This window comes from Anolis sagrei, chromosome 5 (assembly GCF_037176765.1).
Source record: "Anolis sagrei isolate rAnoSag1 chromosome 5, rAnoSag1.mat, whole genome shotgun sequence".
NCBI classification, from domain to species: Eukaryota; Metazoa; Chordata; class Lepidosauria; order Squamata; family Dactyloidae; genus Anolis; species Anolis sagrei.
In genome coordinates this window covers 131,113,769-131,135,474 of record NC_090025.1, presented here as the reverse complement: position 1 = coordinate 131,135,474, position 21,706 = coordinate 131,113,769, and the positions used below count along the sequence as shown (strand labels likewise).

Here is a 21,706-nt window from a genome sequence, read left to right as displayed (position 1 = left end):
CAATGTTATATAATGCCACTTCACCCTTTAATTTTGTTTTAATTTTTTTAAGGGTCTGTTAGTTGTGGATCCAGGACAATGTGTAATTTGGGCTGGAATCAGTCATAAAATGCATCAGAATCTCCACATTAGTGAGGGTCAGGTTTATCATCTATTTTGGTTTGGATTTTTTTTTTTTTTGCGTGTATCGATTTGATTACAAATATTTTCCTCAAAATGTGGATATTTTATAGGATTAATAAAAATGACCATGGTTTATCATGATGAGAGGCAGTCTAATGAAACTCAAGCTTCTGTAGTCCACATTTCCCTTTTACTTCTTTGGGAAAGATGTTTGGAAACTTTTCTTACACATTGTGTTGGATATTGCTATTTGTTGTGCCATTTAATTTTTGACAGTGTCTTTTATAGTTTTTATATGCTGTTTTGAGTCCTGATATGAGGAAAAGGCACAGTAGCAATAGCAGCAGCAGCAGCAACAGTTGTTGTCTATCCATCTTTTCCTATTATTATCATAATTAACAACAGCAACAACTTTTAAGTACACCCTGCTGAATTGCTTAGTACTTTGCAATGACTGGTAAACCATGCTTTGTTTAATGTGTTAACAAAGGCTTTCATGGCCGGAATCACTGGGTTTCTGTAAGCAGTCTCTCCTGACATCCTCAGAGGTTGTGAGGTCTGTTGGAAACTAAGCAAATTGAGTTTATATATTTGTGGAATGTCCAGGGTGGGGGGAAAGAACTCTTGTCTGTTTGAGGCAAGTCTGAATGTCCTCAGAGTATGCCTGCTGCAGATGTGGGCAAAACGCCAGGAGAGAATGCTTCTGGAACATGGCCATACAGCCTGGAAAACTCACAGCAACCCTGTGCTTTGTTTGACACCAACATGAATGCATGGAATATGAAATGGGTCAACATTTAGATTTAAAAAGATAGATTTTGAATATTAGTATTGAACTGGAATTCTGCAATGTCAGTGAGATGTAAAGATAGAAGAAAACATTAATTTATCTCTAAAACAAACATCCATAGACTTTCATCTGCTCTAATATATCATGGTTAAACTATTTTTTTCATTGATAAACTGTACTAGCTAGGCATGACCAAGTACACTCATAGTTCAACAGTAGTTCATCATATAAGTGTGAAGTTTTATCATGGGTAAATTTGTGTTACATTAAAAGGAATTATCACTATTCCTTTTATTTCCACCATTCCTTTTAAACACAGTTCATCAGAAAGGTGAAATCCACAGCCTTTCATATAAAATGTTTCAGGCCTGTCATTGGTACTTAAATATTTTGTTTCTGTTTATATTGCAGGCATGTAAACATCGCTCGAATTCTGAAATAATCTGCTGCCCAACTCCTTCACTGAAATCCTCGAATCTGACACTGCCTTTTGTGACAAAGGTCTTTTTCATTTTTGATGGTGTCATCGCATCTGGTTTCAACTTTGATTATGTGAACGACCCGATCTTTATCTCCTCAGAGAAACCAGTGCTGATCTCAAAGAACAACAGAAATATAATGATTAAGGTAAGCAATTATACATGGGACAAATATGCTTTTTCCACCAGTGCTCTGGGCTTTTCAGAGATATGTAACTTGTTGAGAATAAAACTTGTTGAGGGCAGGGCTTTAGCACAGCAGGTTAACCACCAGCTGCAGCAAATCTTTCCAACAGAAAGGTTGACAGTTCGAAGCTTGGGTCAAGGTGAGCTCTTGGCCTTTAGCCCAACTTCTGCCTACCTAACAGTTTTGAAAACAGTAATGTGAGTAGGTGAATAGGTACCGTTTAAGCGGGGAGGTATTTTAAGACACCCGTAAGGAAATGCGAGAAAAATGCCAGCAAATCCATCAATGAGGAAGTTTATGAACAAAGCTCTATGGGAGGGAAAGTGGCGCAACAGCACCCCCACCCCACCCCCACCCCCGGGTGACCAGAACCGAGCACAACCTCCAAGATGCTGAAGATGGGAAAGCGTATATTCATATATTCTACCTATGTACATTTAATGTTTGCCATATATGTGTTCTGTGAGTCCCCTTCATGGTGAGAAAGGTGGAATATAAATACCTGTATGTATGTATGTATGTATAGTATAGTATTTGGAAGCCATTTGGTCAGAAGCAACCGACAAGACTATTGTATTCTGATCCTCTCCCATAGACTTACTATAACTTGCGAACAGGTACTATGTGGCTGTAGAAATATTGAACAGGTACTATGTGGCTGTACTATGTGAACAGGTACTATGTGGCTGTAGAAATATTTAACGGTACTTAGAGCTATCTTTATGGTGTTAACCTATAAAGCCCTAAACTACTCTGGCCCTGTTTACCTCTCCAAACATATTCTCCCCTATGAACCATCAAGATTATTAAGATCATCTGGAGAGGCCCTGCTCTCGGTCCCACCGGCCTCGCAAGCGTGTCTGGTGGGGACGAGGGACAGGGCCTTCTCGATGGTGGCCCCTTGACTCTGGAACTCTCTCCCACTGGAGATCAGAACCGCCCCATCTATCCTGACATTTAGGAAACAGGTGAAGATTTGGTTATGGAGATAGGCATTCGACGAGTGAGCCAGATATGGATGGAGGATGATGAACAATGAGTTAGTGTGATGACTGACCATTGTAGTTATTGAATGTAATTGCTGTTTTAATGTTTTAGTGTAAAATGAATTACTATGTTTTTATTAACTGTATGTGATATTATGGTTGGAAACCGGTCTGAGTCCCTCAAGAGAGGTGAGAAGGCCGGTATATAAAACTTTTAAATAAATAAATATTTATTCTTACTTCTATCTCTGTACCATCCTTGTTAGGAGACTAACATGGATTGCTTTGATCTAAGCTTACCCTGTAGATTGTGAATATTGCTATACCCTTAACTAAAAACCTTGCACCAATGTTCACTGCACCCTTAAATGAAATAACCAGTTAATTCCCATTTAAAATGAGAAATGCAATATAGGATAAACGATGATTGTTCAGCCTCCTCCCCCACAAGTTGAAACACAAAGTGAGAAGCACTCATAAACTGTGGGCCAGCTTTTGAGTTCCTTCAGTCAAAAGGTCACTGTGGGCCGGATTGGCAGCACTATGAGTTTATGTACACAGAAAAACAGAAGTTTACATGCCTCATGATCATATTTTGTCGACCAATAATTAAGCAAGCACAGCATGAAATTAAATGGCCACTTGGTTCAGTGAACAAACAATTCTTCCAAAACCAAAATTCTTTTATCTATTTTCTTAATTAGTTTCAGAAGAACGGCAGAGCCTTTATCACTTGGTTTTTCAGGAAAATTAATCTGATGTGGCACATTTTGCTTCCAGCAAGTGAATATATACAAACCACAATGTTGTTTTTATCCAACTCAAAGAGAACAATGTTCTTCTATTAAATATGACACCAAAAACCTATTTATGCAGCCATCTCTTATTTTTGTAAATATTTGAAGCTATCTCGTAAGACATGACTCTAACAATGTGGCGTACAACCCAAAACATAAAATAAAATGTTGACCATCCAACAGCTTTTAGCTCAATTCTCCAGCAGCAGTTTTTAAAAGTGAAGGTAATGGCCTCTAATAACATTTTAAATAACAGTTTGAGCAGTCCAATTTAATAATTTCGCAAAAACATGCAGCCATGAAAACCATTAGGAAAAAGCCATCCAATCCATATGATTTTTCAAGGCTCACTGACGGTCTGTAGTACAGGGTTAGTCAAAATGCATAGGCCAATAAGCCATTCAATTGAATGGCTTATTGGCCTATGCATTTTGACTAACCCTGTATTTTGGTATTGGGCCAGTATGTTAGCTTCCAATTTCAATTTGTTGCAGAAGCAGAATTTCTTGGCCTGTGGTTTGTTATGCAGTCCAGCTGTAGCAGCAGGTGGCATGCCAACGATGGCTGGTTGTTGTGATGTCAGTGAGAGGGTAAATCAGTCCCAAACTATCCAAGGTACTGAAATAGTTCGGCACTTTGGATAGATCTTAAAATTTATACTAAAACCCCAAGCAGATTCACTGATAAACTAACAAATGGATACTGTGATACTATGATAATCTAGCATGTTTTTCACCTAGATATATCTTGGGTTGCGTTCAATGGCTTGACTGAAAAATAATTCATATCATTGACTGATGCTACTTAATAGGCATAGCTAAACAGCAAACCACAGGCTGATATATATGGTTTGTTTACAGCTTCCATTGTAAGAGGAAACAATCAGAAGGCAGAGGATACTCTTGTCCAGGTTAAATCTTTCCCTGGGTGAATCTACACTGTAGAACGAATGCAGCTTGACACCATTTTAACTGCCATTGCCCAATGCTATGGGATCCGGGAAGCTGTATTTTTCAAGGTCTTTCACCTTCTCTGCCAAAAGCATACTGATGCCTCACCAAATTAAAATGCCCACAATTCCAAAGCATTGAGCCATGGCATCTTTTATATTGTTCTTATCCTTAATGCTGCTACACACCCTATGCACTTACTTGTTGGTCCTATCATCCGAACTGTTGTGCACCAGGCCGCCCACCCATATTGGAGCTTGAATTATGTTATTGCTGTTGGTTTTTGATGCTTGCTTTATATTTTGTATAATGTTGTTTTATGCTGTTTTCAGTTGTTGCTATGCACTCTAATGTGCTATGTTTTAACTCTGTTATTTGGGCTTGGCCCCATGTAAGCTGCCCCAAGTCCCTTTGGGGAGATGGAGGCGAGGTATAAAAATAAAATTATTATTATTATTATTATTATTATTATTCAACAGTGTAGATGCACTCCTGTCTCTTCCACCCTACCCCAGCAGTTTGTTGTTTGTTTGTTTTTTTGTATGTGTCGGGAGCGACTTGAGAAACTGCAAGTCACTTTCTGGTGTGAGAGAATTGGCCATCTGCAAGGATGTTGCCCAGGGGATACCCGGATGTTTTTGATGTTTTACCATCCTTGTGGGAGGCTTCTCTCATGTCCCCGCATGGACAGCTGGAGCTGACAGAAGGAGCTCAATCAGTTCCCCTTGGATTCGAACCACTGACCTGTTGATCAGCAGTCCTACTGTGTTTGACCCATTGTGCCACCAGGTGTTACGCAACAACTGATAACAGATAATTGCTTGGGCATAGAATTTGAAATGTTTTGGTTACTTGTATATTTAGAGCATTTGTTTATACAAGTTCTGGTAAATCTGTGGTCTTCTGTATTTTGTTGAACCATCATTTCCATCACTCTTTGTCAGCAAAGCAAATGCTAAGGAATGCTTGGAGATAAAATCTGGAAGGCCCCATTATTCCCATCTTTGATTTACACTCATCCTTTTAAAAGCATTCCTAGGAAAACTTATATAATGAAACACTGCAACATATAAGCAGGTTGGTGAATAGAACTGCTGCAGTCCATGATTTGGGTTTTTGAAATCACCTTTTGCCTCATTTTGGAAGTACTTTATATTGATATGAAGGTTGTACATTATCCAGGAAATACAGACATGGTATTTGAGTCTGAATCATCAGGCCAGTTTCAGTTTCTTTGCATAACTCTTTATTGCCATTTTATAAATGGTAATCATTATCAAGTTACTGACAATGTAGTGATACCTGAGTCCTAATCAAGAACAAAACCTCTATTGTATTGCCTGTGCTTCTTTTTTCCCTCCCTTCAGAGGAAAAAGTACATGATGTCCTGTCTTACAGCTTTTCTGCCCGTCTTGGTAAATACGTTCCAAACCAAAGTAATCTCTGCTTCAGATTTCCAAAGAATTATGCGTATAGCAGAATGCCTGATTACATAAACTGAACCATATAATGCTTTTCTTAAATGGAATAAACAGAGGCCACCAAGATGTTCATAGTGCACATCTAATATTTTATAAATGTCTGTGTGGTCTGTGTAACCTGTAAAATATAACCTCATGATTCAAACAGTTACACATACTGCGTAAACACCAATTCAGAGTAATAACACAACAAAGCAGGAGATTCACAGTGTGGGTGGTATACTTATTAATTCATCTCTCAAACTGCATGCTGAGATTTCAGTGGTGACTGGGATCCATATGAGACCAAAATAAAGACTACTTATTTCTGGAAATGGATGGTTGAGTCCTGCTGACATATAGCTCTTTTTCATCCAGTTTGGGCTAGTGCAACATGCTCTGTGTGGGACTGCCTTTGAAAAGTATTTGGAAATATATACTCCAAAGTGCTGTGGTCAGGCTATTATTGATGCAGGAATAATAATAATAATAATTATTATTATTATTATTATTATTCTTTATTTATATCCTGCTATTCTCCCTAAGCGGGACCCAAAGCAGCTCAGAACATTTTAAAAACAATACAGATCCAGCATACATAAACAGTACCCTATAAAACCATATATACAATAAGTCATAAATAAACATAAATCTTCAACACACAGGTTTATTATTGCTGGCTACCACTCTTGTTTCTAGAGAGAATTCAAAATGTTAATCATGACGTATAAAGCTTTATGTGACTTACGACCCAGTCTTCCATTGAATGGGAGATGCTAATATTCACATAGGTGTTAAAACTAGTTAGTTGTGCCCCTTCTCTTTGCCCTCTCACTACTTGTTGTTCATCAGTTCCAATTTATAGTGACCCTTAGGTGAACCTACTACAGGGTTTTCTTAGCAAGATTTATTCAGAGGGAGTTTGCCATTGCCTTCCTCTGAGGAAGGTTTCCATAGCTGAATAAGGTTTTAAACCCTGATCTCCTTGGGCGCTTCGAGACAGCACCAAATTGCGGGTTTTGGCGAGGAGCAAAAAATCCCGGGACTTCAGAAGAGGTCCACGTACAGACCTGTTGGATCCAGGATTTCTGCCTCCATCATCCACACTTGATGCTCTGTTGCAGTATTTTGCAGGCCCCCAAATGGCAGTCACAAGATGTCCACTAGAAACTTTGGCATTAAAAAAAACCCTCAAGATGTGGATAGGTGAATCACTGCAAAAGTTCCATTATTTGTCCTGTCCAGAGAAACTTTGCCCTCAATGTGTTTAATAAAGTTTGTGGGGTAGAACCACTTCTGCCCAAGTCATCACTACACAATCAAACAGGAACAAACACTTTCAAACCAGGAATAGAATTTTGTCATTATTGACACTTTTAGAGTTTGGGTGCCTGGCCATCTGTGAAGACAGATTTGGTACTTGTGGCATGGAACATGCTGTTCCTGAGTTATGCATGGCTGTTCCTGATTGTTCTTATTGTAAAAAGAGATACAATGCTGACTAGGGGGCCAAAACTTTGTCCTACACGCGTTTCATGAAATTTCTGGCACACAAACAAAGTTTTTGCCTTCTACTCAACTGTCACCTTCTTTTTAGGAACTGACCAATCAGGAGAATAATATAAAACCTGGGAGCAAAACTAGATTAAAAATTCCGTGATTTCCGAGTGCAGGGACATAAAGACATTTGAAATTTTTTACCATTTGTAGCTATTGCTTCCGTGTTTTGAGGAAATGGCATCTGGCTACCCTCCTGTTTGCTGTGAGAGTTCCTGGGATAAAGTTACTGTCTAGATGGGCCCCTAGAGTCCTGGTCCAACATAGAAACCACTATACCACACTGTCTGTCATCTTGTCTCCATGTGAGACATTTGTCAGAGGTGCAACAGTAGGCTTTCTCAGATTTTGAAGTTGCCTGGCATTAAAATCTAAGCTGGCTCTGTTTCTGTTGGCCTTCTGCTGGTAGACAATGGTCTTTGGCATTTAAACTGGTTTGTTAGCTGATGATATGGGTTATAATTGATTTTGGTTATAATTTGCTTATACTGCTATAATTTTAATTGACTTAATTTCATATTTTAATTGGGATTTTTGCACACTTATGTAAAACTCTAGTGTCCATTTAATAAACAGAAATAAGTAACTTGTGATATCACTTGTTCTACTGCTTTATCTTTCCTCCATCTCTGGGTCACATAGCACAGTTGATCGGTCAAAGCATAGTCCAGCCATGCATTGCTCTACTTAAATTCAACTATAATATCAAAAAATGATATCCCTGAGATTGTTCTTGTATTCAGATGCAATATTACATCTCAAGTGCAATTGATGAATGTCAGGAGGATGGGGGTATGGTATGTGTTAGTATCATAATATCTCTCCATGTGTCACAATGTATGTTTCCATATATAGCAAACATAATCGGGTGTTTGCCATAGGACCCCATCCTCATCTAATGGCCATTCATTGCACTTACACAGCTTGAGCCAAGGATCACACTTTCTACACAGCATGCTGTATTTCAATAAGCATTTTGAATGACAACTTATATTGTCATTCTGATACTGTCAAGGAAATGTTTAGAATCCCTAGCCCTCCCAATGCCATTCAAAATAACAAATCTTTCAGAGAGTTTTATTCTAAGACTTGTAGGTCATAGCACATTACCATAACCTTCGGCAATGGATTTTTTTGTCCATTTGGAAATGCAATTAATTTTGTGCAAGTGAAGTTCACGTTTTAGGTGCAATTTAACAAGATTTAACTTTGCCAATGTATTTAGTAACCATTCCACTTGATTGTTGTATGGCCAAAACTAAAGCATCCAAATAATTTCCGAGGATTCAGCTTATGCCAGTGTGTTCTAAAGGCCACATTGTTCGGAGGCAATAATTTAAAATTAATCTTAGTTCAAAGTATTTTGGAAATATATATTTAAATAATTATGCATATTGAGATGACATGTCCTGTGTGCATCTTCATGGAAGGCCCTTTTAATACCAGTCCCATTTCAGCCTCCCATAGACATCTCCAGTGGTTGTCAGTGGCTCCATAGTTTGGGGGCAGAGAATTTGTTTTGGGCTATAAAAAACTAGTCCATATTTTAAAGGAGCGTTCCAATGTACTAAACCCTGTTCCCAGAACACCTTCAATAGCTGAAATCTGCAACCGATCTACCACTTGTTTCATTGTCTCAGTGATTTAACAGCTTGATTTTTATTTGCATATGGACAGGAGTGATGCATCAGGATATAGCATATAGCAACACTGTCTTGGGTCTCATACTGGGAAAATGACAGAATATAAAATAAAATAAATAATAACAAATAAATAAAAATACACTATTATGACTATTAGTAAGGGTAATGTGTGGGCACAACAGGATGTAAAATAAACAGGGTTTCAGCCAGTCGTCAGCCTCTGTGTATTGCATTCTAATCAATTCAGAAATTCACTGTATTTCTAAAGCTAAGGAAGTAATGAGTGTAAACTGATGTCTTTTTCAATCTTGTGTTTGAATTGCGAGTGAAATAAAGAAGCTTACTGATAAAAAATGAATCAAATTTGATAAAGCTTTCATATTGTTTTCAATGCGCCCCCCCCCCCTAATTATTTTTTATTTTGCTTTCTTAGGGACATAACCTTGACTCGGAAGCAGTTAAAGGTGAAGTGCTAAAAGTTGGAAACAAGAGCTGTGAGAATATCACCTTGAAGTTGCAATCTATTTTTTGTACAGTTCCTAAGGAGCTCCTGGATACCAACAGTGAACTGAATATAGTGGTAGGATATTTCATTTGTACAATGTATCTAATGGTATTTACCTGTTATTACTATTTTAGTTTCAGAATCAGGCCCCAATCCTGTTTGGGGATTTCATGCACTATGCTTCTTCCTTTTTTTCCAGTTTTATGTATTTAGTTGGATACAACACTTAAAGTAACATGGTGGGCATGTCGCCTAAGTCTCTTCACTCCATCACACAGCTTTCTCCTGATCTTGTCCCTCTATCATTCTTTCATCCATGTACTTTCCCCCCTTTTGGCAGTTGGGTGTTGACATGGACAGCCTGACACACAGTGAAAGCTTTGGAAAATGGCATTTATAACCTTTTGGAAAACACTTTTTGGCGATCATAACTTTTAGAAAAGCACGATCTTTCAGAGAAGAGCCAAAACCCTTTAGAGTAGAATCTTCTCTTCTGGTATACAACCAGATATAATTATGCAAGGCAATGGTTTCAGTTCTTAGACTGAATAACCTGTAATCTCTGGTATTTTAGGAAAACAGAGATTTTGCCAGTGCATAAGAAAACAGCAGAGCTTTAGAAGTGTGTTTCAGTGGCCAAAAATGTATACTCTCCCATAAAACAACTTGTTTTATATCATACACTCAAAAGACAAAAGTGGACTTTGATGGAAGTAACATATTTGGATCACTCACAAGCTTCATGTGTTCAGCATACACAGGTACAAGACTTATCAGTCCCATTTCAAATATGTTTGATATAATTCTCTGTGCCATTTGGCCAGGGCATCTCTCTTATCACAAAACAGCTACCAACAGGTCACATATTCAAAAGAAGAGAGGGAGGGAGAGAGGGAGGGGGAGAGAGAGAGCATGTGATCTGCAGCCCCTTTTGTAACTTCTCAGGAAATTGCATACCAGAACATACATAGGGGAAACAGTAAGTAACAGGATCATAGATAAACATTACTAGAGAAGGCTTGAAGAAGGTTGTAATTTCCAACAGAAGACTATGTTGCCTGTATGGTGGAGAGAAAGGGCGTTATACTCCATCCTGTGCTACTGTTATGTCACCTGCAATTGGAGGTGTTAACTGGGGTCTTTTCTGCTCTAAAGTTCGACATGTCTAAAAATAACTAGTCTTCTTGGCAGACTGACTTGACGTTTGCCCTTAATAATTGTCAACATGGCATTTCCACAATCTGTTCAGTTTTTCAGGGGGGGAAAACCACATCAGGGTCGTTTTTCCACATTTTGATTTTCAGGATCATAAGCTATTATCTATTATAGCCAAATTTACAGTTGCTTGATGGTAAATATCCTTGCAGTTTTAAATGCAAGAGTAATCAAATCAGTAGAACTGAATTTTTATGTGCTTTGATGTGGTATGCTTTGTGATTAAACAAGGGGTAAGAGGTTGTTTTCCATCATGGCTGTTGGCATAATTTATTCCTTATTTCTCTGGCAAAAATCTGCCTGCTGCAGCCAATTTATCTTGCTGGACAGCTGTGACTGCTGGAAGTATATTGCCAAATCAGTCCTAATGGGACACTTCTCACTCCACCCCTCAAATTAAGCCAACTCTATCCGTTGTTGTGATAGAAAAGTCCCATTAACATACAAATTTGATTTTCTGTGGAAAGATTTTCCAAAATAACTTGTGTAAAATGTTATATTATCTTCCAGAAAGGAGTTACTCAATTAACAGTAAAATAAAATAATAATTATAATCCATCTTCGTAACAAGCTTCAATATAGAAAAAGCAGCATTAATACAGAAAAACTCAGAGATGTCCCTACATTTTTTGTTAATGTTGTTTTAAGCAGCAATAGACTCAAAAGCATGCTCGAAAAGAAATGATTTCAGTTCCTGGTGGAAAATAAAGAGGAAGCTAAACTAAAGTCATGGGGTTTGGTTACCCATATATGAGGCACTGCATTAGAGAAAGGGCCCTTCCACACAGCCCTATATCCCAGAATATCTACTTTGAGCTGGGTTATTTGAGTCCACATTCAGATAATGTGTGATTTCCTGCCTTGATATTCTGGGATATACGGCTGTATGGAAGGACCCAAAATCCTCTTGCAGTTTTCCTCATAGGGCCCTTTCACACAGCCCTATATCCCAGAATATCAAGGCAGAAAATTCCACATTATCTCAGTGTGGACTCCGATAACGCAGTTCAAAGCAGATACAATGTTCCTTCTCTTATTGGGGGTGTTACATTCCAGAACCACCCACGAAAAGTGAAAATCTGTGAAGTAGGGACACTATATTTATTTTAATATTTATACATTATTTTAGAAGTTATACACTATTTTCAGTCTGTATAAACCCTCCCCACACACTTATACACTACATAACCCTTTTCCTTTACCTTATAAACAAAATCCTTCAGTCACCTTAGTTGAGCAGCAACTTTTAGAAAGTGCTTGACTTCCATTGGGCATATATAAGAAGCATTTGTGTGCGCATGCGAGTCCACCCAATAAACACCTCCAGAGCCACTTCTGGGGGCGTGGTAGTGCAGTAGGCTGCACTTCGTGACCAGCAGGCCTTCCCTGACCCGCACACCAGCCTCCCTTTCTGAAGCCCATTAGTATCAGAAAGGAAAAACCGCAAAACAACAAGTCCACAAAAAGCGAACTGCAAAGTAGCAAGGGATTATTGTACTGTGGGATATATATTTTTTTGCGTTGATGTTCTGGGATATAGGGCTGTGTGGAAGGGCCTTCAGGCCCCTTCTACACAGCCAAATAAAATCCCACATTATCTCCTTTGAACTGGAATATATGCAGTGTAGACTCAGATAACACAGTTCAAAGCAGATATTATGGGATCCTAAGGCATATTGTGCCTTAGGAGCCTTCCACACAGCCATATAATCCAGAATATCAAGGCAAATAATCCACAGTATCTACTTTGAACTGGATTATCTTTGTCCATGCTGCCATATAATCCAGTTCAATGTGGATTTTATACAGCTGTGTGGATGGGGCTCTAGAAGGCAATGAAATATATAAGATAGCAGTAATGTCTGTAGTTTAAAGCAGATTTAAGCATGTTTTGGGACCCATTCACCACCACCACCACCACAACCCCGAATCTGCCATGGTCTGAACAAGCCTTCAAAACCACACACAAAAAGAAACCCCTTTATAGAGATGAAGGGCAAGGTGTGGCAGGTACACCCTATTTAAAAGTAGAATTGCCACTTCTAAAGGCTTGCAGAATAAAGGTGTTTCATTTTAATTAAATGTACTGTATTCATCTAAATTTAATATATTTTAAAATATATTATAAAATCTGTATAAATGGTCAAGGTGGATGATTTTCAGCCATCAAGAAAGATTCACAGATTCACCCATGAGGAAATAGTCATTGCCACTCTGCCTATTGGATACAATTTCTGATCTCACTCAAGCCTCCATTCAGACTAAAAAGGAGGTTAAAACCTCCAAGGTGCACACTTAGCAGAAGGCCTGTAATTGGGTTGCCTTGCTTAAAGAAATATGAAGAGCTTCAGTTTTTGTTTGGAGTAGTAGCTTTTTTCTGTGTCAGGAGCAACTTGAGAAACTGCAAGTCACTACTGGTGTGAGAGAATTAGCCATTTGCAAGGACGTTGCCCAGGGGAGGCCTGGATGTATTACCATCCTGTGGGAGGCTTCTCTCATGTCCCCACATTAGAAGTTGGAGCCGACAGACGGGAGCTCACCCTTATTTCCCGGATTCGGACTGCAGACCTTTCGGTCAACAATCCTGCTGGCTCAAGGGTTTAATCCATTTTGCCACTGGGGGCTCTGGAGTAATGGCTCTGAGAGGAGGAAGCTTTAATACTCCCCTGCCTTGGTCTTTCTGACCATTTCTATTCTTCCAGGTGCTTTCAATTTAATTGGGAAAATTCATATATATGTATCAAGTCCTCCCCCATCCAAGATTCGAGGATTAATATCTCAAAAGCCATGAGGGAGGGCATGAATAATCAAAATTAGAGCTGCCCCACCATGGCTTCAAAAGCAGATGATTCAGATACTAAATTTTCAAGATTGTCCACTGGGCACTGAAAAACAAAATCTGATAATACTTTTTTATCAAAAGATCTGTTTTTCATATTGTTAACATGGAAAGAATTGTACCTGAACAAGCATGATGTAAGCTTGTGTGATCTCCTCTCATAGATTTGAGGAATCACAACAATGATTGAACCCCCACTTGCAAAAAAATAAATTAAAAAAAATCAATATTCTACTTTCACTGCTGCAGTGTCTCAGCCTATACTATCTTACATGAAACTAATGGAGCCAGTATGTGTTCATTAGTGCACACAGGCATTTTCAGGTTTTTCTACTGTCCACTGTTTTAATGCCATTTGTATGTTCTTTATGTGCCCAGTAAGAAAGGAAAACATGCATATCTGATGGGCAACATCATTATAGACAGATGAAGGCAGAGGAGTTGCCTAGTGCATTCCAGCTGATTGTAATATTGTCAACTGACATCAAATAATTTGGCTTTCTTCATTTACTATTGTTACTTCTTGTTAAAATGCTCTTATTTGAGTTTCCAGCAAAACAACAAAATTGGCAGAGATCCTTGCAAAGGCTGAAGATGCTAATCTCATGTGGAACCCACTTGAGATTAGCATGTCTTTAGCAACGGCATGCCGAATGCAGACTAGCAGATTGGTAATTATTTACACAGCTATAGTAAAATATTAGTGCAAATAGGTAAGCCAGTATTTCAGTTAGTAAACCTGTAAACAACTAGGATTTCTGTTAGTGTAACAGGAATGTAATATGATCTTTTAATTAACATTTAATATACTTAATAATTTTTTTAAAGTCTTTTCTTGGATATAACAAAATCTGATTCCTCCCTCTTCTCTTAAGACACGTGAAACCTAAACAGATCATTGTAAAATTGGTGTGCAAAGTGGAACTGTTCAGAATCAGATGATATCTAGAGCAGGGAGACAACTGCTCTGGATCTGAGGGCCAAATTTGTGGTGCCCATCTAGTTATAGTTGCCAAATCAATTATTGTAACAGCCCAAACAACCCACGTCTCCATGGTTTTGCTTTAGAATAGTGGTTATCAATCTGTGGGTTCCCAGATATTTTGGCTTTCAACTCGCAGAAATCCTAACCCCTGGTAAACTGGCTGGGATTTCTGGGAGTTGTAGGCCAAAACACCTGGGGATCCACAGGTTGAGAACCACTGCTTTAGTGTAAGATGCACACAATTAATATCTCTTCAGAAGGATTTTTATTACACCACCCAACAAAAAATATACCCAGGAACCGATCTAAAATTTGAGGCACCAAAATGTGTGTTTAGCCAATGTTATCTATTATAAATGACACAGTCTGGAAACATGAGTGGTAGATATTAATAAAAGTAAATAATGCCTTACCTGCTGGAAATCAAGCTAAGAAATAAACAAGAATCAGCAGGAGAAAAGAGTTACATATCCAAATTGCATGGGTATCTCCAAAGTGTAATAACCCTCCCCAAATGGAATTTAGCTACATTATGATGAGTGCTGGTCAGTGTGTTTCTTTAAAAAAACTTACTGGAAGTTTTACTTTACTTTTCCCCCCTTTTAGTGGAAGAAAGAAGTTGTACCCGCTGTTATTGGGAAAGTGATGATTCAGCCTGATCCAAATTCCACTGCGCTCATTGTAGGCATTGTGTCAACCATGGTTTTTTTCTCACTGTTGCTCTTTGGACTTCTCTTGTGGAGAAAAAAGAGAAAACAAATCAAAGGTAGTAATGATTGTTTGTCTTCACTTTACTGCACATTTTTACATGGGGAAATGACATATGAGTAGGAAAGGATAAATATGTGGAAATCTGGATATATCTGCTTAGACCAGTGGTGGTAATCTTGTTGTTGGATAGCAGTTTTCAACAGTGCCCACAGTTGGCTGTAATGACAATGACTGCTGGAAATTATAGTTAAACAGCATTTTAGGGGACTGCATGATTCCCATCTCTGAATTTAGAATTTTGCTTACACTTCAGAATGAAGATTAGGCTGTTAAGAAATGGCATATTGCAAAAGATGCATTTTGAAAAGGGTTTGAAAGGGAGAAAAAAGAAAATACTTTTTAGAGATTTGGGGAGAGGATTGCAGTCATAGGAGCAGTAACAAACAGTTATTAATAATCGATTTTTAGAAAGGTGACATTATTAAAAGTTCCTATCAAATTTCCTTCTAAATATTCTTGAACTGCAGCTCTAAATACTACCTATAAAAGTAACAAATTGCATTCAACTTGTCCACTCAGTGCCTACTGTTACTTTAAATCAGTAGTTCCCAACCTTTTTTTGACCAGTGACCACTTTGAAAAGGGACCACTTGGCTAGGGACCACTCTCCAACATTAATACCAAAAGGGTTACACATTTTTGGTCAACTTTAGATTCGGTTTGGGGTGCTGATTCAGAAAATTGCATTAGATAGACCATATCAGCTCTAGTTTCTTAAAACAGAACATATGTCATGGTCAGTGACAGGGAAGGAGTGGCAGACAGCACAAAAGGAGTGGAAATTAAATAAATAAATAAAGAGGAAAAAGTCTCACAGACCAGATTTTCATCCTCGCAGCCATTCCACCCTCGGAATAAAGAGACCAGACAACTGTGTGGATTAAAATATAGGCAACTTTATTTAAATGTTACCTGAATTAACTTTATGTGACCTGCAGCGTGTAATTAAAGTGGCATGAACCTGGTGTGGATTTAAGCCAAGGTAGTGGCCCTTCATGACCTACCCCTCAGCAAAGCTGGGCAAAACACCTGGGTCCCCAGATATAGTGAACTTTAATGTTTTCAGGGTGACCCCTAAGGAAAATGTATGAAGAATTCTGTCCCAAGTCCAAAGGATTTTATGGAGCCAGAACTCTCCCCATCTCAAGGCCATTTCTGTTTGCTTTCACCCTGGTTATGTAAACACAGGTGAGGGTTTCCATTCCTGGCCTACACCACAAAGGGGTGCCTTAGGTATACACCAATTGTAAACCTATGTCTGCTTTCCGGATGATGACCTATATAAAGACCCTCTACTCCCAATTTCCCTTGTAAACAGTATAGAGTACTCAATGGGTGGGCCCTAGTGTACCCTAGTGCAGCCACACCCCTGAAAATAGTTCAGGTGGAACTATTTTCATCATAACCAGTCTCCTTTATGTGTAGATGGCAAAAAGCTTCCCTTCCCCGGTTGCGCAGGCTACAAGAAGTGCCTTCTGTTGCCTGGTGTAATGTGCAGAGTTTGCCACTAGCAAATTTCTGGTGGCAGTCTAACACCAAACTGACAACATATGCGTTTGTTTCTTGGTACATGGAGAAGAAGAAGTTCATTTTGCAGTATTATTCCTGCAGAACCATGGGTGTCTAATCCCAATTTAGCACGATCTTGAAGAGTTGGGACTTAACCCATTGTAAAAGGAGCCGCGGTAGCACAATGGGTTAAACCCTTGTGCTGGTTGAACTGCAGACCTAAAGGTCGGTGATTGAAGTCCGCGAGATGAGGTGAGCTCCTATCTGTCAGCTCCAGCTTCCGATGTAGGGCATGAGAGAAGATTTCCCCAGGATGGTAAAACATCCGGGCCTTCCCTGGGCAACGTCCTTGCAGACAGCCAATTCTCTCACATCAGAAGCAACTTACAGTTTCTCAAGTTGTTTCTGACACCAAAAAAAATCCCTTTTGTAAAACTGCTTTAGTTTCTCTGACACGTTGAATAAGCAAGAATAAAATCTAGTCCCATAGATAATTTTAAGTTTAGTGTTAATGCCATGTTAGTTGTGGTTAACTGCTTGGGTCACCTTCAGGCTGAAACTCTAAAAATGGCCTATGTAATTAAATAATTAAATAAATGATTGAATAAATAGATATGCTGTCTAGCTTATATTTGTTCTTCTTTTTCATGGTTATGCTTTTAACTAAATTTAATTTTATTGATAGTTTAATTATATTTTAAAGCTTTGTATGATTTGTTTTAGCTGTGTCTGTTTTAATGTTAGTTGGTTTGATTAGATCGGAAAAAAGTGGGATCATAATCACAAAATCTTGCTTTCCTCCACACGAAGATTTAGGCAGAGAGATTGTTCGCTATGATGGAAGAGTGCACACTCCTCACTTGGACAGACTTGTGAGTGCAAGGAGTGTGAGCCCTACAACAGAAATGGTCTCAAGTGAATCTGTAGACTATAGGTCAACTTTCTTGGAAGGTATTATCTTTTTTTCTCTCATTAGAAAATGCCGGAGATTTACAGTATTTTCACCCCTTACACCAGAAAAAGAGAAAAAAAGAAGGGAAAATAAACAAGGTTGAGGCCACTTATAGGAAAAAGAATCCAGATCCCTTTGTTAGCTTACAGTTTGCATGAGTTTGGCAGAGATAAAAGGCAAGGATCCATAACCATCCAGCCCGTCGACTGGATAATCCATACATGCAATTTCGGGGTGGGGGGCAGGAAAATTGAGGTATAGATGAAGCAGATGAAGTGGTGTTGCACAGCCTTAATTTTTACAGTGTAGACTGGCATCCTTAGAAACACTCTTGCTGAGAAGTTCTGACTACCGATTTGCACCGTAGAGCCTTCTCATATAATTGTCAAATCATAGTAGACTGGCCCTAATTTCTTTATAAGATCTAGAAAACAGTCTAAAAATCAGAAAACCCGTAAGACATTTGATATGTTTTAGTCATCTAAAATTCTGTTTTAAAGTGAAATATTGCACTTAATGTATTTTGAAAACATGTAGGAAAAAATTTCATGGACTGTATTTTAGAGTGTTATCTTTTTACAGCTTCAGGAAATGAATCATTCAAGTCATTTTCCTAGTTGAATATTTACCACTGAAAAAATAACGTGATAGGCACTTGGGAAGTATTTCTCAGATTCCAATTGCCCATCAAATTATAATCTGACAATAACCCATGTTCTCTGGTATTTCCTTTTTCATGCCAGTGTGTCATTTTCCTGTTTAACACAAGTACAGTTGACTGTAGAGTAGTTCAATTTGAAGTAGAGGGACTCAGGTGGAGCCTTGTCATTTACTTCCTTCAGAGTAAGAACTTGCATCACACAAAATCAATCTTTTTGAGCCTTGGCAAAGTAGCAGTGTCTTTATGAGTGGGAAAGGTACTACTTAGCATTTAAAATAAATCATGTAAAAGTAGTGAGACAATTAGTGTTACTCCCATTTACAAATGAAGGAAAAATCATACAATTATTCCCACTGACAGAGAGATAATTCTCTGCTTTTTCGCAAGTTGTGTATCATTTGTCTTGGAAGGACTTCCTGCTAATAATGAATCCTTAAATTTCAGGTGTGAGCCCTGGTGGGTGGTAATATCATAGGGCAGCAAATCTGCTGTGGGGTTTATTCTAAATTTGACAGAGCCATTTAAGGTGCTGAATCCAATCCCAAAATAGATCCAGCACCTTTATTACCTCACGTAATGTTCTCACTAAAACTCAGAACATTCACTGTCCTTTTGACACTGGAATTAACTTTCATTAGTCTGGGAATTTGGCCTGGGTCAAATGATACAGGAACATCCTTAATGGAGAACTATCTTCTTGGAGAAGTGGAGTTGCTCCCCCACCCCACCCTTTAAGCTTTAGACATGTTGTTAAGAATACATAACAGACAGACAGGGGGGCAAGCAAAGAGATCTATCTATCTTTCTAACTATCTATCTATTTTCTATTTTTCTCCCAAGGTTGTAATACAAAAAAGATTTTTTTGGCTTGGTCCTATTAGATTCCACTTTGAATGATCTTTGGAAAGTTCATATTACATGTATTGATTTGATATGCTATAGGGCGGTTCCACACATAAATTAAATCCACTTTGGAGTGGATTTAAAAAAAAAACCCTCCAAAGGATGCTTAAATCCACACAGGCAGGGGAAAGAGCAGGCTTTCCTCTTTGGCTGTCCACATGCCATCCTGAATACTTCTGGGATGACTTGGGGCCATACAAAAACCCTCCCAAAATCTTAAAAATAAAATGGAAACTCACTGGGAGCCATTTGGCTTCTCTTCCAACCTGAGGGAACATACCAATTATGCCCAAAAACATAGGGTGAGCCAGGAGCAATTTGCCCCCCCCCCCCTTCATTTCAGGCATCATTGGTATGTTCCATCAGAAAGAAGGAGAAGCCAAATGGCTCCTGGTAAGTTTCCTTTTTATTTTTTAGGGTTTCGGAGAGGTCGGGAATGGAGTTGGTGCCCTCACAGTTTTCCAAGCAGAATCATCCTGGAAAATGCGGGACTACTGTCTGGACTACCCCCTCAAAAGTCCAGAATTTTTGAGGGAGTAATGCAGACAGCCGAAGTATGGGTTTATCCCATGCCTTCCAAGAAGATATGGGATAAACCCACTAATAATTAAATTCGCGACAAACCAGGGTTTTCCTGGTTTGTGGTCAATGGACGTGTGTTTCTCTGGAATGTCATATGGACAGCTCCTTTTTAAATGTGGGAACTCCTGTGTTAAAGGGGCTGTCTGGATGTGCCCTTAGTAATTTTGGAAACTTGAATATATTTAGAAAGAGATTTGAAATTTTAAAATAAATAAATGATGGAACTAACCACTGCTACTTTCCTTGCAGATCAGTTTCCAACTTTTTCTCAGAATGGTTCATGCAGACCAGCCCAGTATCCTCATGGAGACTTATCTCCCATTATGTCTACGGGAGACTCTGACTTAGCCAGTCCATTGCTGCAGACAAATGTTCACATTGACATCAGTGCCTTAAATCCCGACTTGGTCAAAGAAGTTGAGCATGTGGTTATTGGTCCTGATAGCCTGATTGTGCATTTTAATGAAGTAATAGGAAGAGGTAAGTAATTAAATGGTTTTCTCAGTTAAAAGTTCTCTATACGCATGCATCATATGCTTTTTACTATTTGAATGATTATCAAGCACTGTAATTGTATCAATGAAATATATTTCAGTGTTGTCCATGTTACCATCTGGCATAATGGCATACATTTAACTTGATATCAGTATTCAGAACTTTTTTTTCCCTTCAGCATTATGTGCCATCTGAAATCAACTCTAGAAGGGGAGGGGCATCTTGGCCCACTGGCAGAACTTCCATCTATGGAATTGTCCCATTGAATGTTTGAAACTGAAACTACTGCAGTATATTATTGATTTAAATTTAAAGGTTTATTATAATAATAAATAATAAAACTTTATTTTTCCCTGCCACCATCTCTCATAGGGACTCAGGGAGGGAAGGGGGAATGGGGGGAAGGGTATGGTTAATGGGTGATACACATTGAAGTAATGTACAGGGTTAGTCAAAATGAATAGGGCAATAATATATATATTATACATATATATTGGCCTATTCATTTTGACTAACCCTGTATAATGTGTCATATAAGATAAATTTACTTTTGTAATAATGTATATCGAGATAAGACTTGTAGGTCAAAAGTTTGTTAATTAATGGGATGTATCAACTAAAATAAAAAAATAAAAAACAAAATAGCACAGAATGGTGCCATACAACACATAAAATGCAATACATCAACATATAGAATCAATAGCATGTTTACATAAAACCAGAAATATAAATTAGAAAAAACAACATCTATTAAAATGTTTTATGCCTAAAATAAATACACATCCAGGAGCATATAGTAGATATTGCTATGGAAACTTGAGTCCTGATTTTGATCCAAAACAGCTGTTTTCTTCACCTTTACTGGAAACATTTGTCTTAAGCATATTTACTGTTGAATTAAAGAGATGTATTCCCAAGTAAGCATGTGCTTATTGTAATCTTATACAGGGTTAGTCAAAATGCATAGGCCAAACATACATACAATTGTATGTATGTTTGGCCTATGCATTTTGACTAACCCTGTATTGCTATGTTTTCATTTGTTTTATGCATTATTATTGTTCCTTATTTGCATTTTCGGTTTTATTTTATGTAATTGTTGTTTTGGGCTTGGCCTCATGTAAGCCGCACTGAGTCCCCATCGGGGAGATGGTGGCGGGATACAAATAAAGTTTATTATTATAGAACTTCAGCTGGATCCTAAAAAAATAGATTTCCCCCAGTTTTTAGAATTAGTTCCGTAAGAATCTAAAATGTGCAGATTTTATCCCAGTATATATGTTCAGCCAAGTGAAGCAGTTACACTAAAATTGTGCC

At 38.3% G+C, this 21,706-nt stretch overlaps 1 protein-coding gene across 3 annotated transcripts in view; it reads left to right on the top strand.

Moving 5' to 3' along the window:
- MET (MET proto-oncogene, receptor tyrosine kinase) overlaps positions 1-21,706 on the top strand; it is a 132,550-nt gene that overhangs the window by 97,257 nt on the left and 13,587 nt on the right. For all 3 annotated transcript variants that reach the window (XM_060777688.2, XM_060777687.2, XM_060777689.2), the window contains 5 exons: positions 1,325-1,540; positions 9,406-9,552; positions 15,123-15,282; positions 17,607-17,747; positions 20,144-20,374. In XM_060777688.2, the coding sequence (XP_060633671.2) occupies positions 1,325-1,540; positions 9,406-9,552; positions 15,123-15,282; positions 17,607-17,747; positions 20,144-20,374 (895 nt within the window). The remainder of the gene's footprint in view (positions 1-1,324; positions 1,541-9,405; positions 9,553-15,122; positions 15,283-17,606; positions 17,748-20,143; positions 20,375-21,706) is intronic.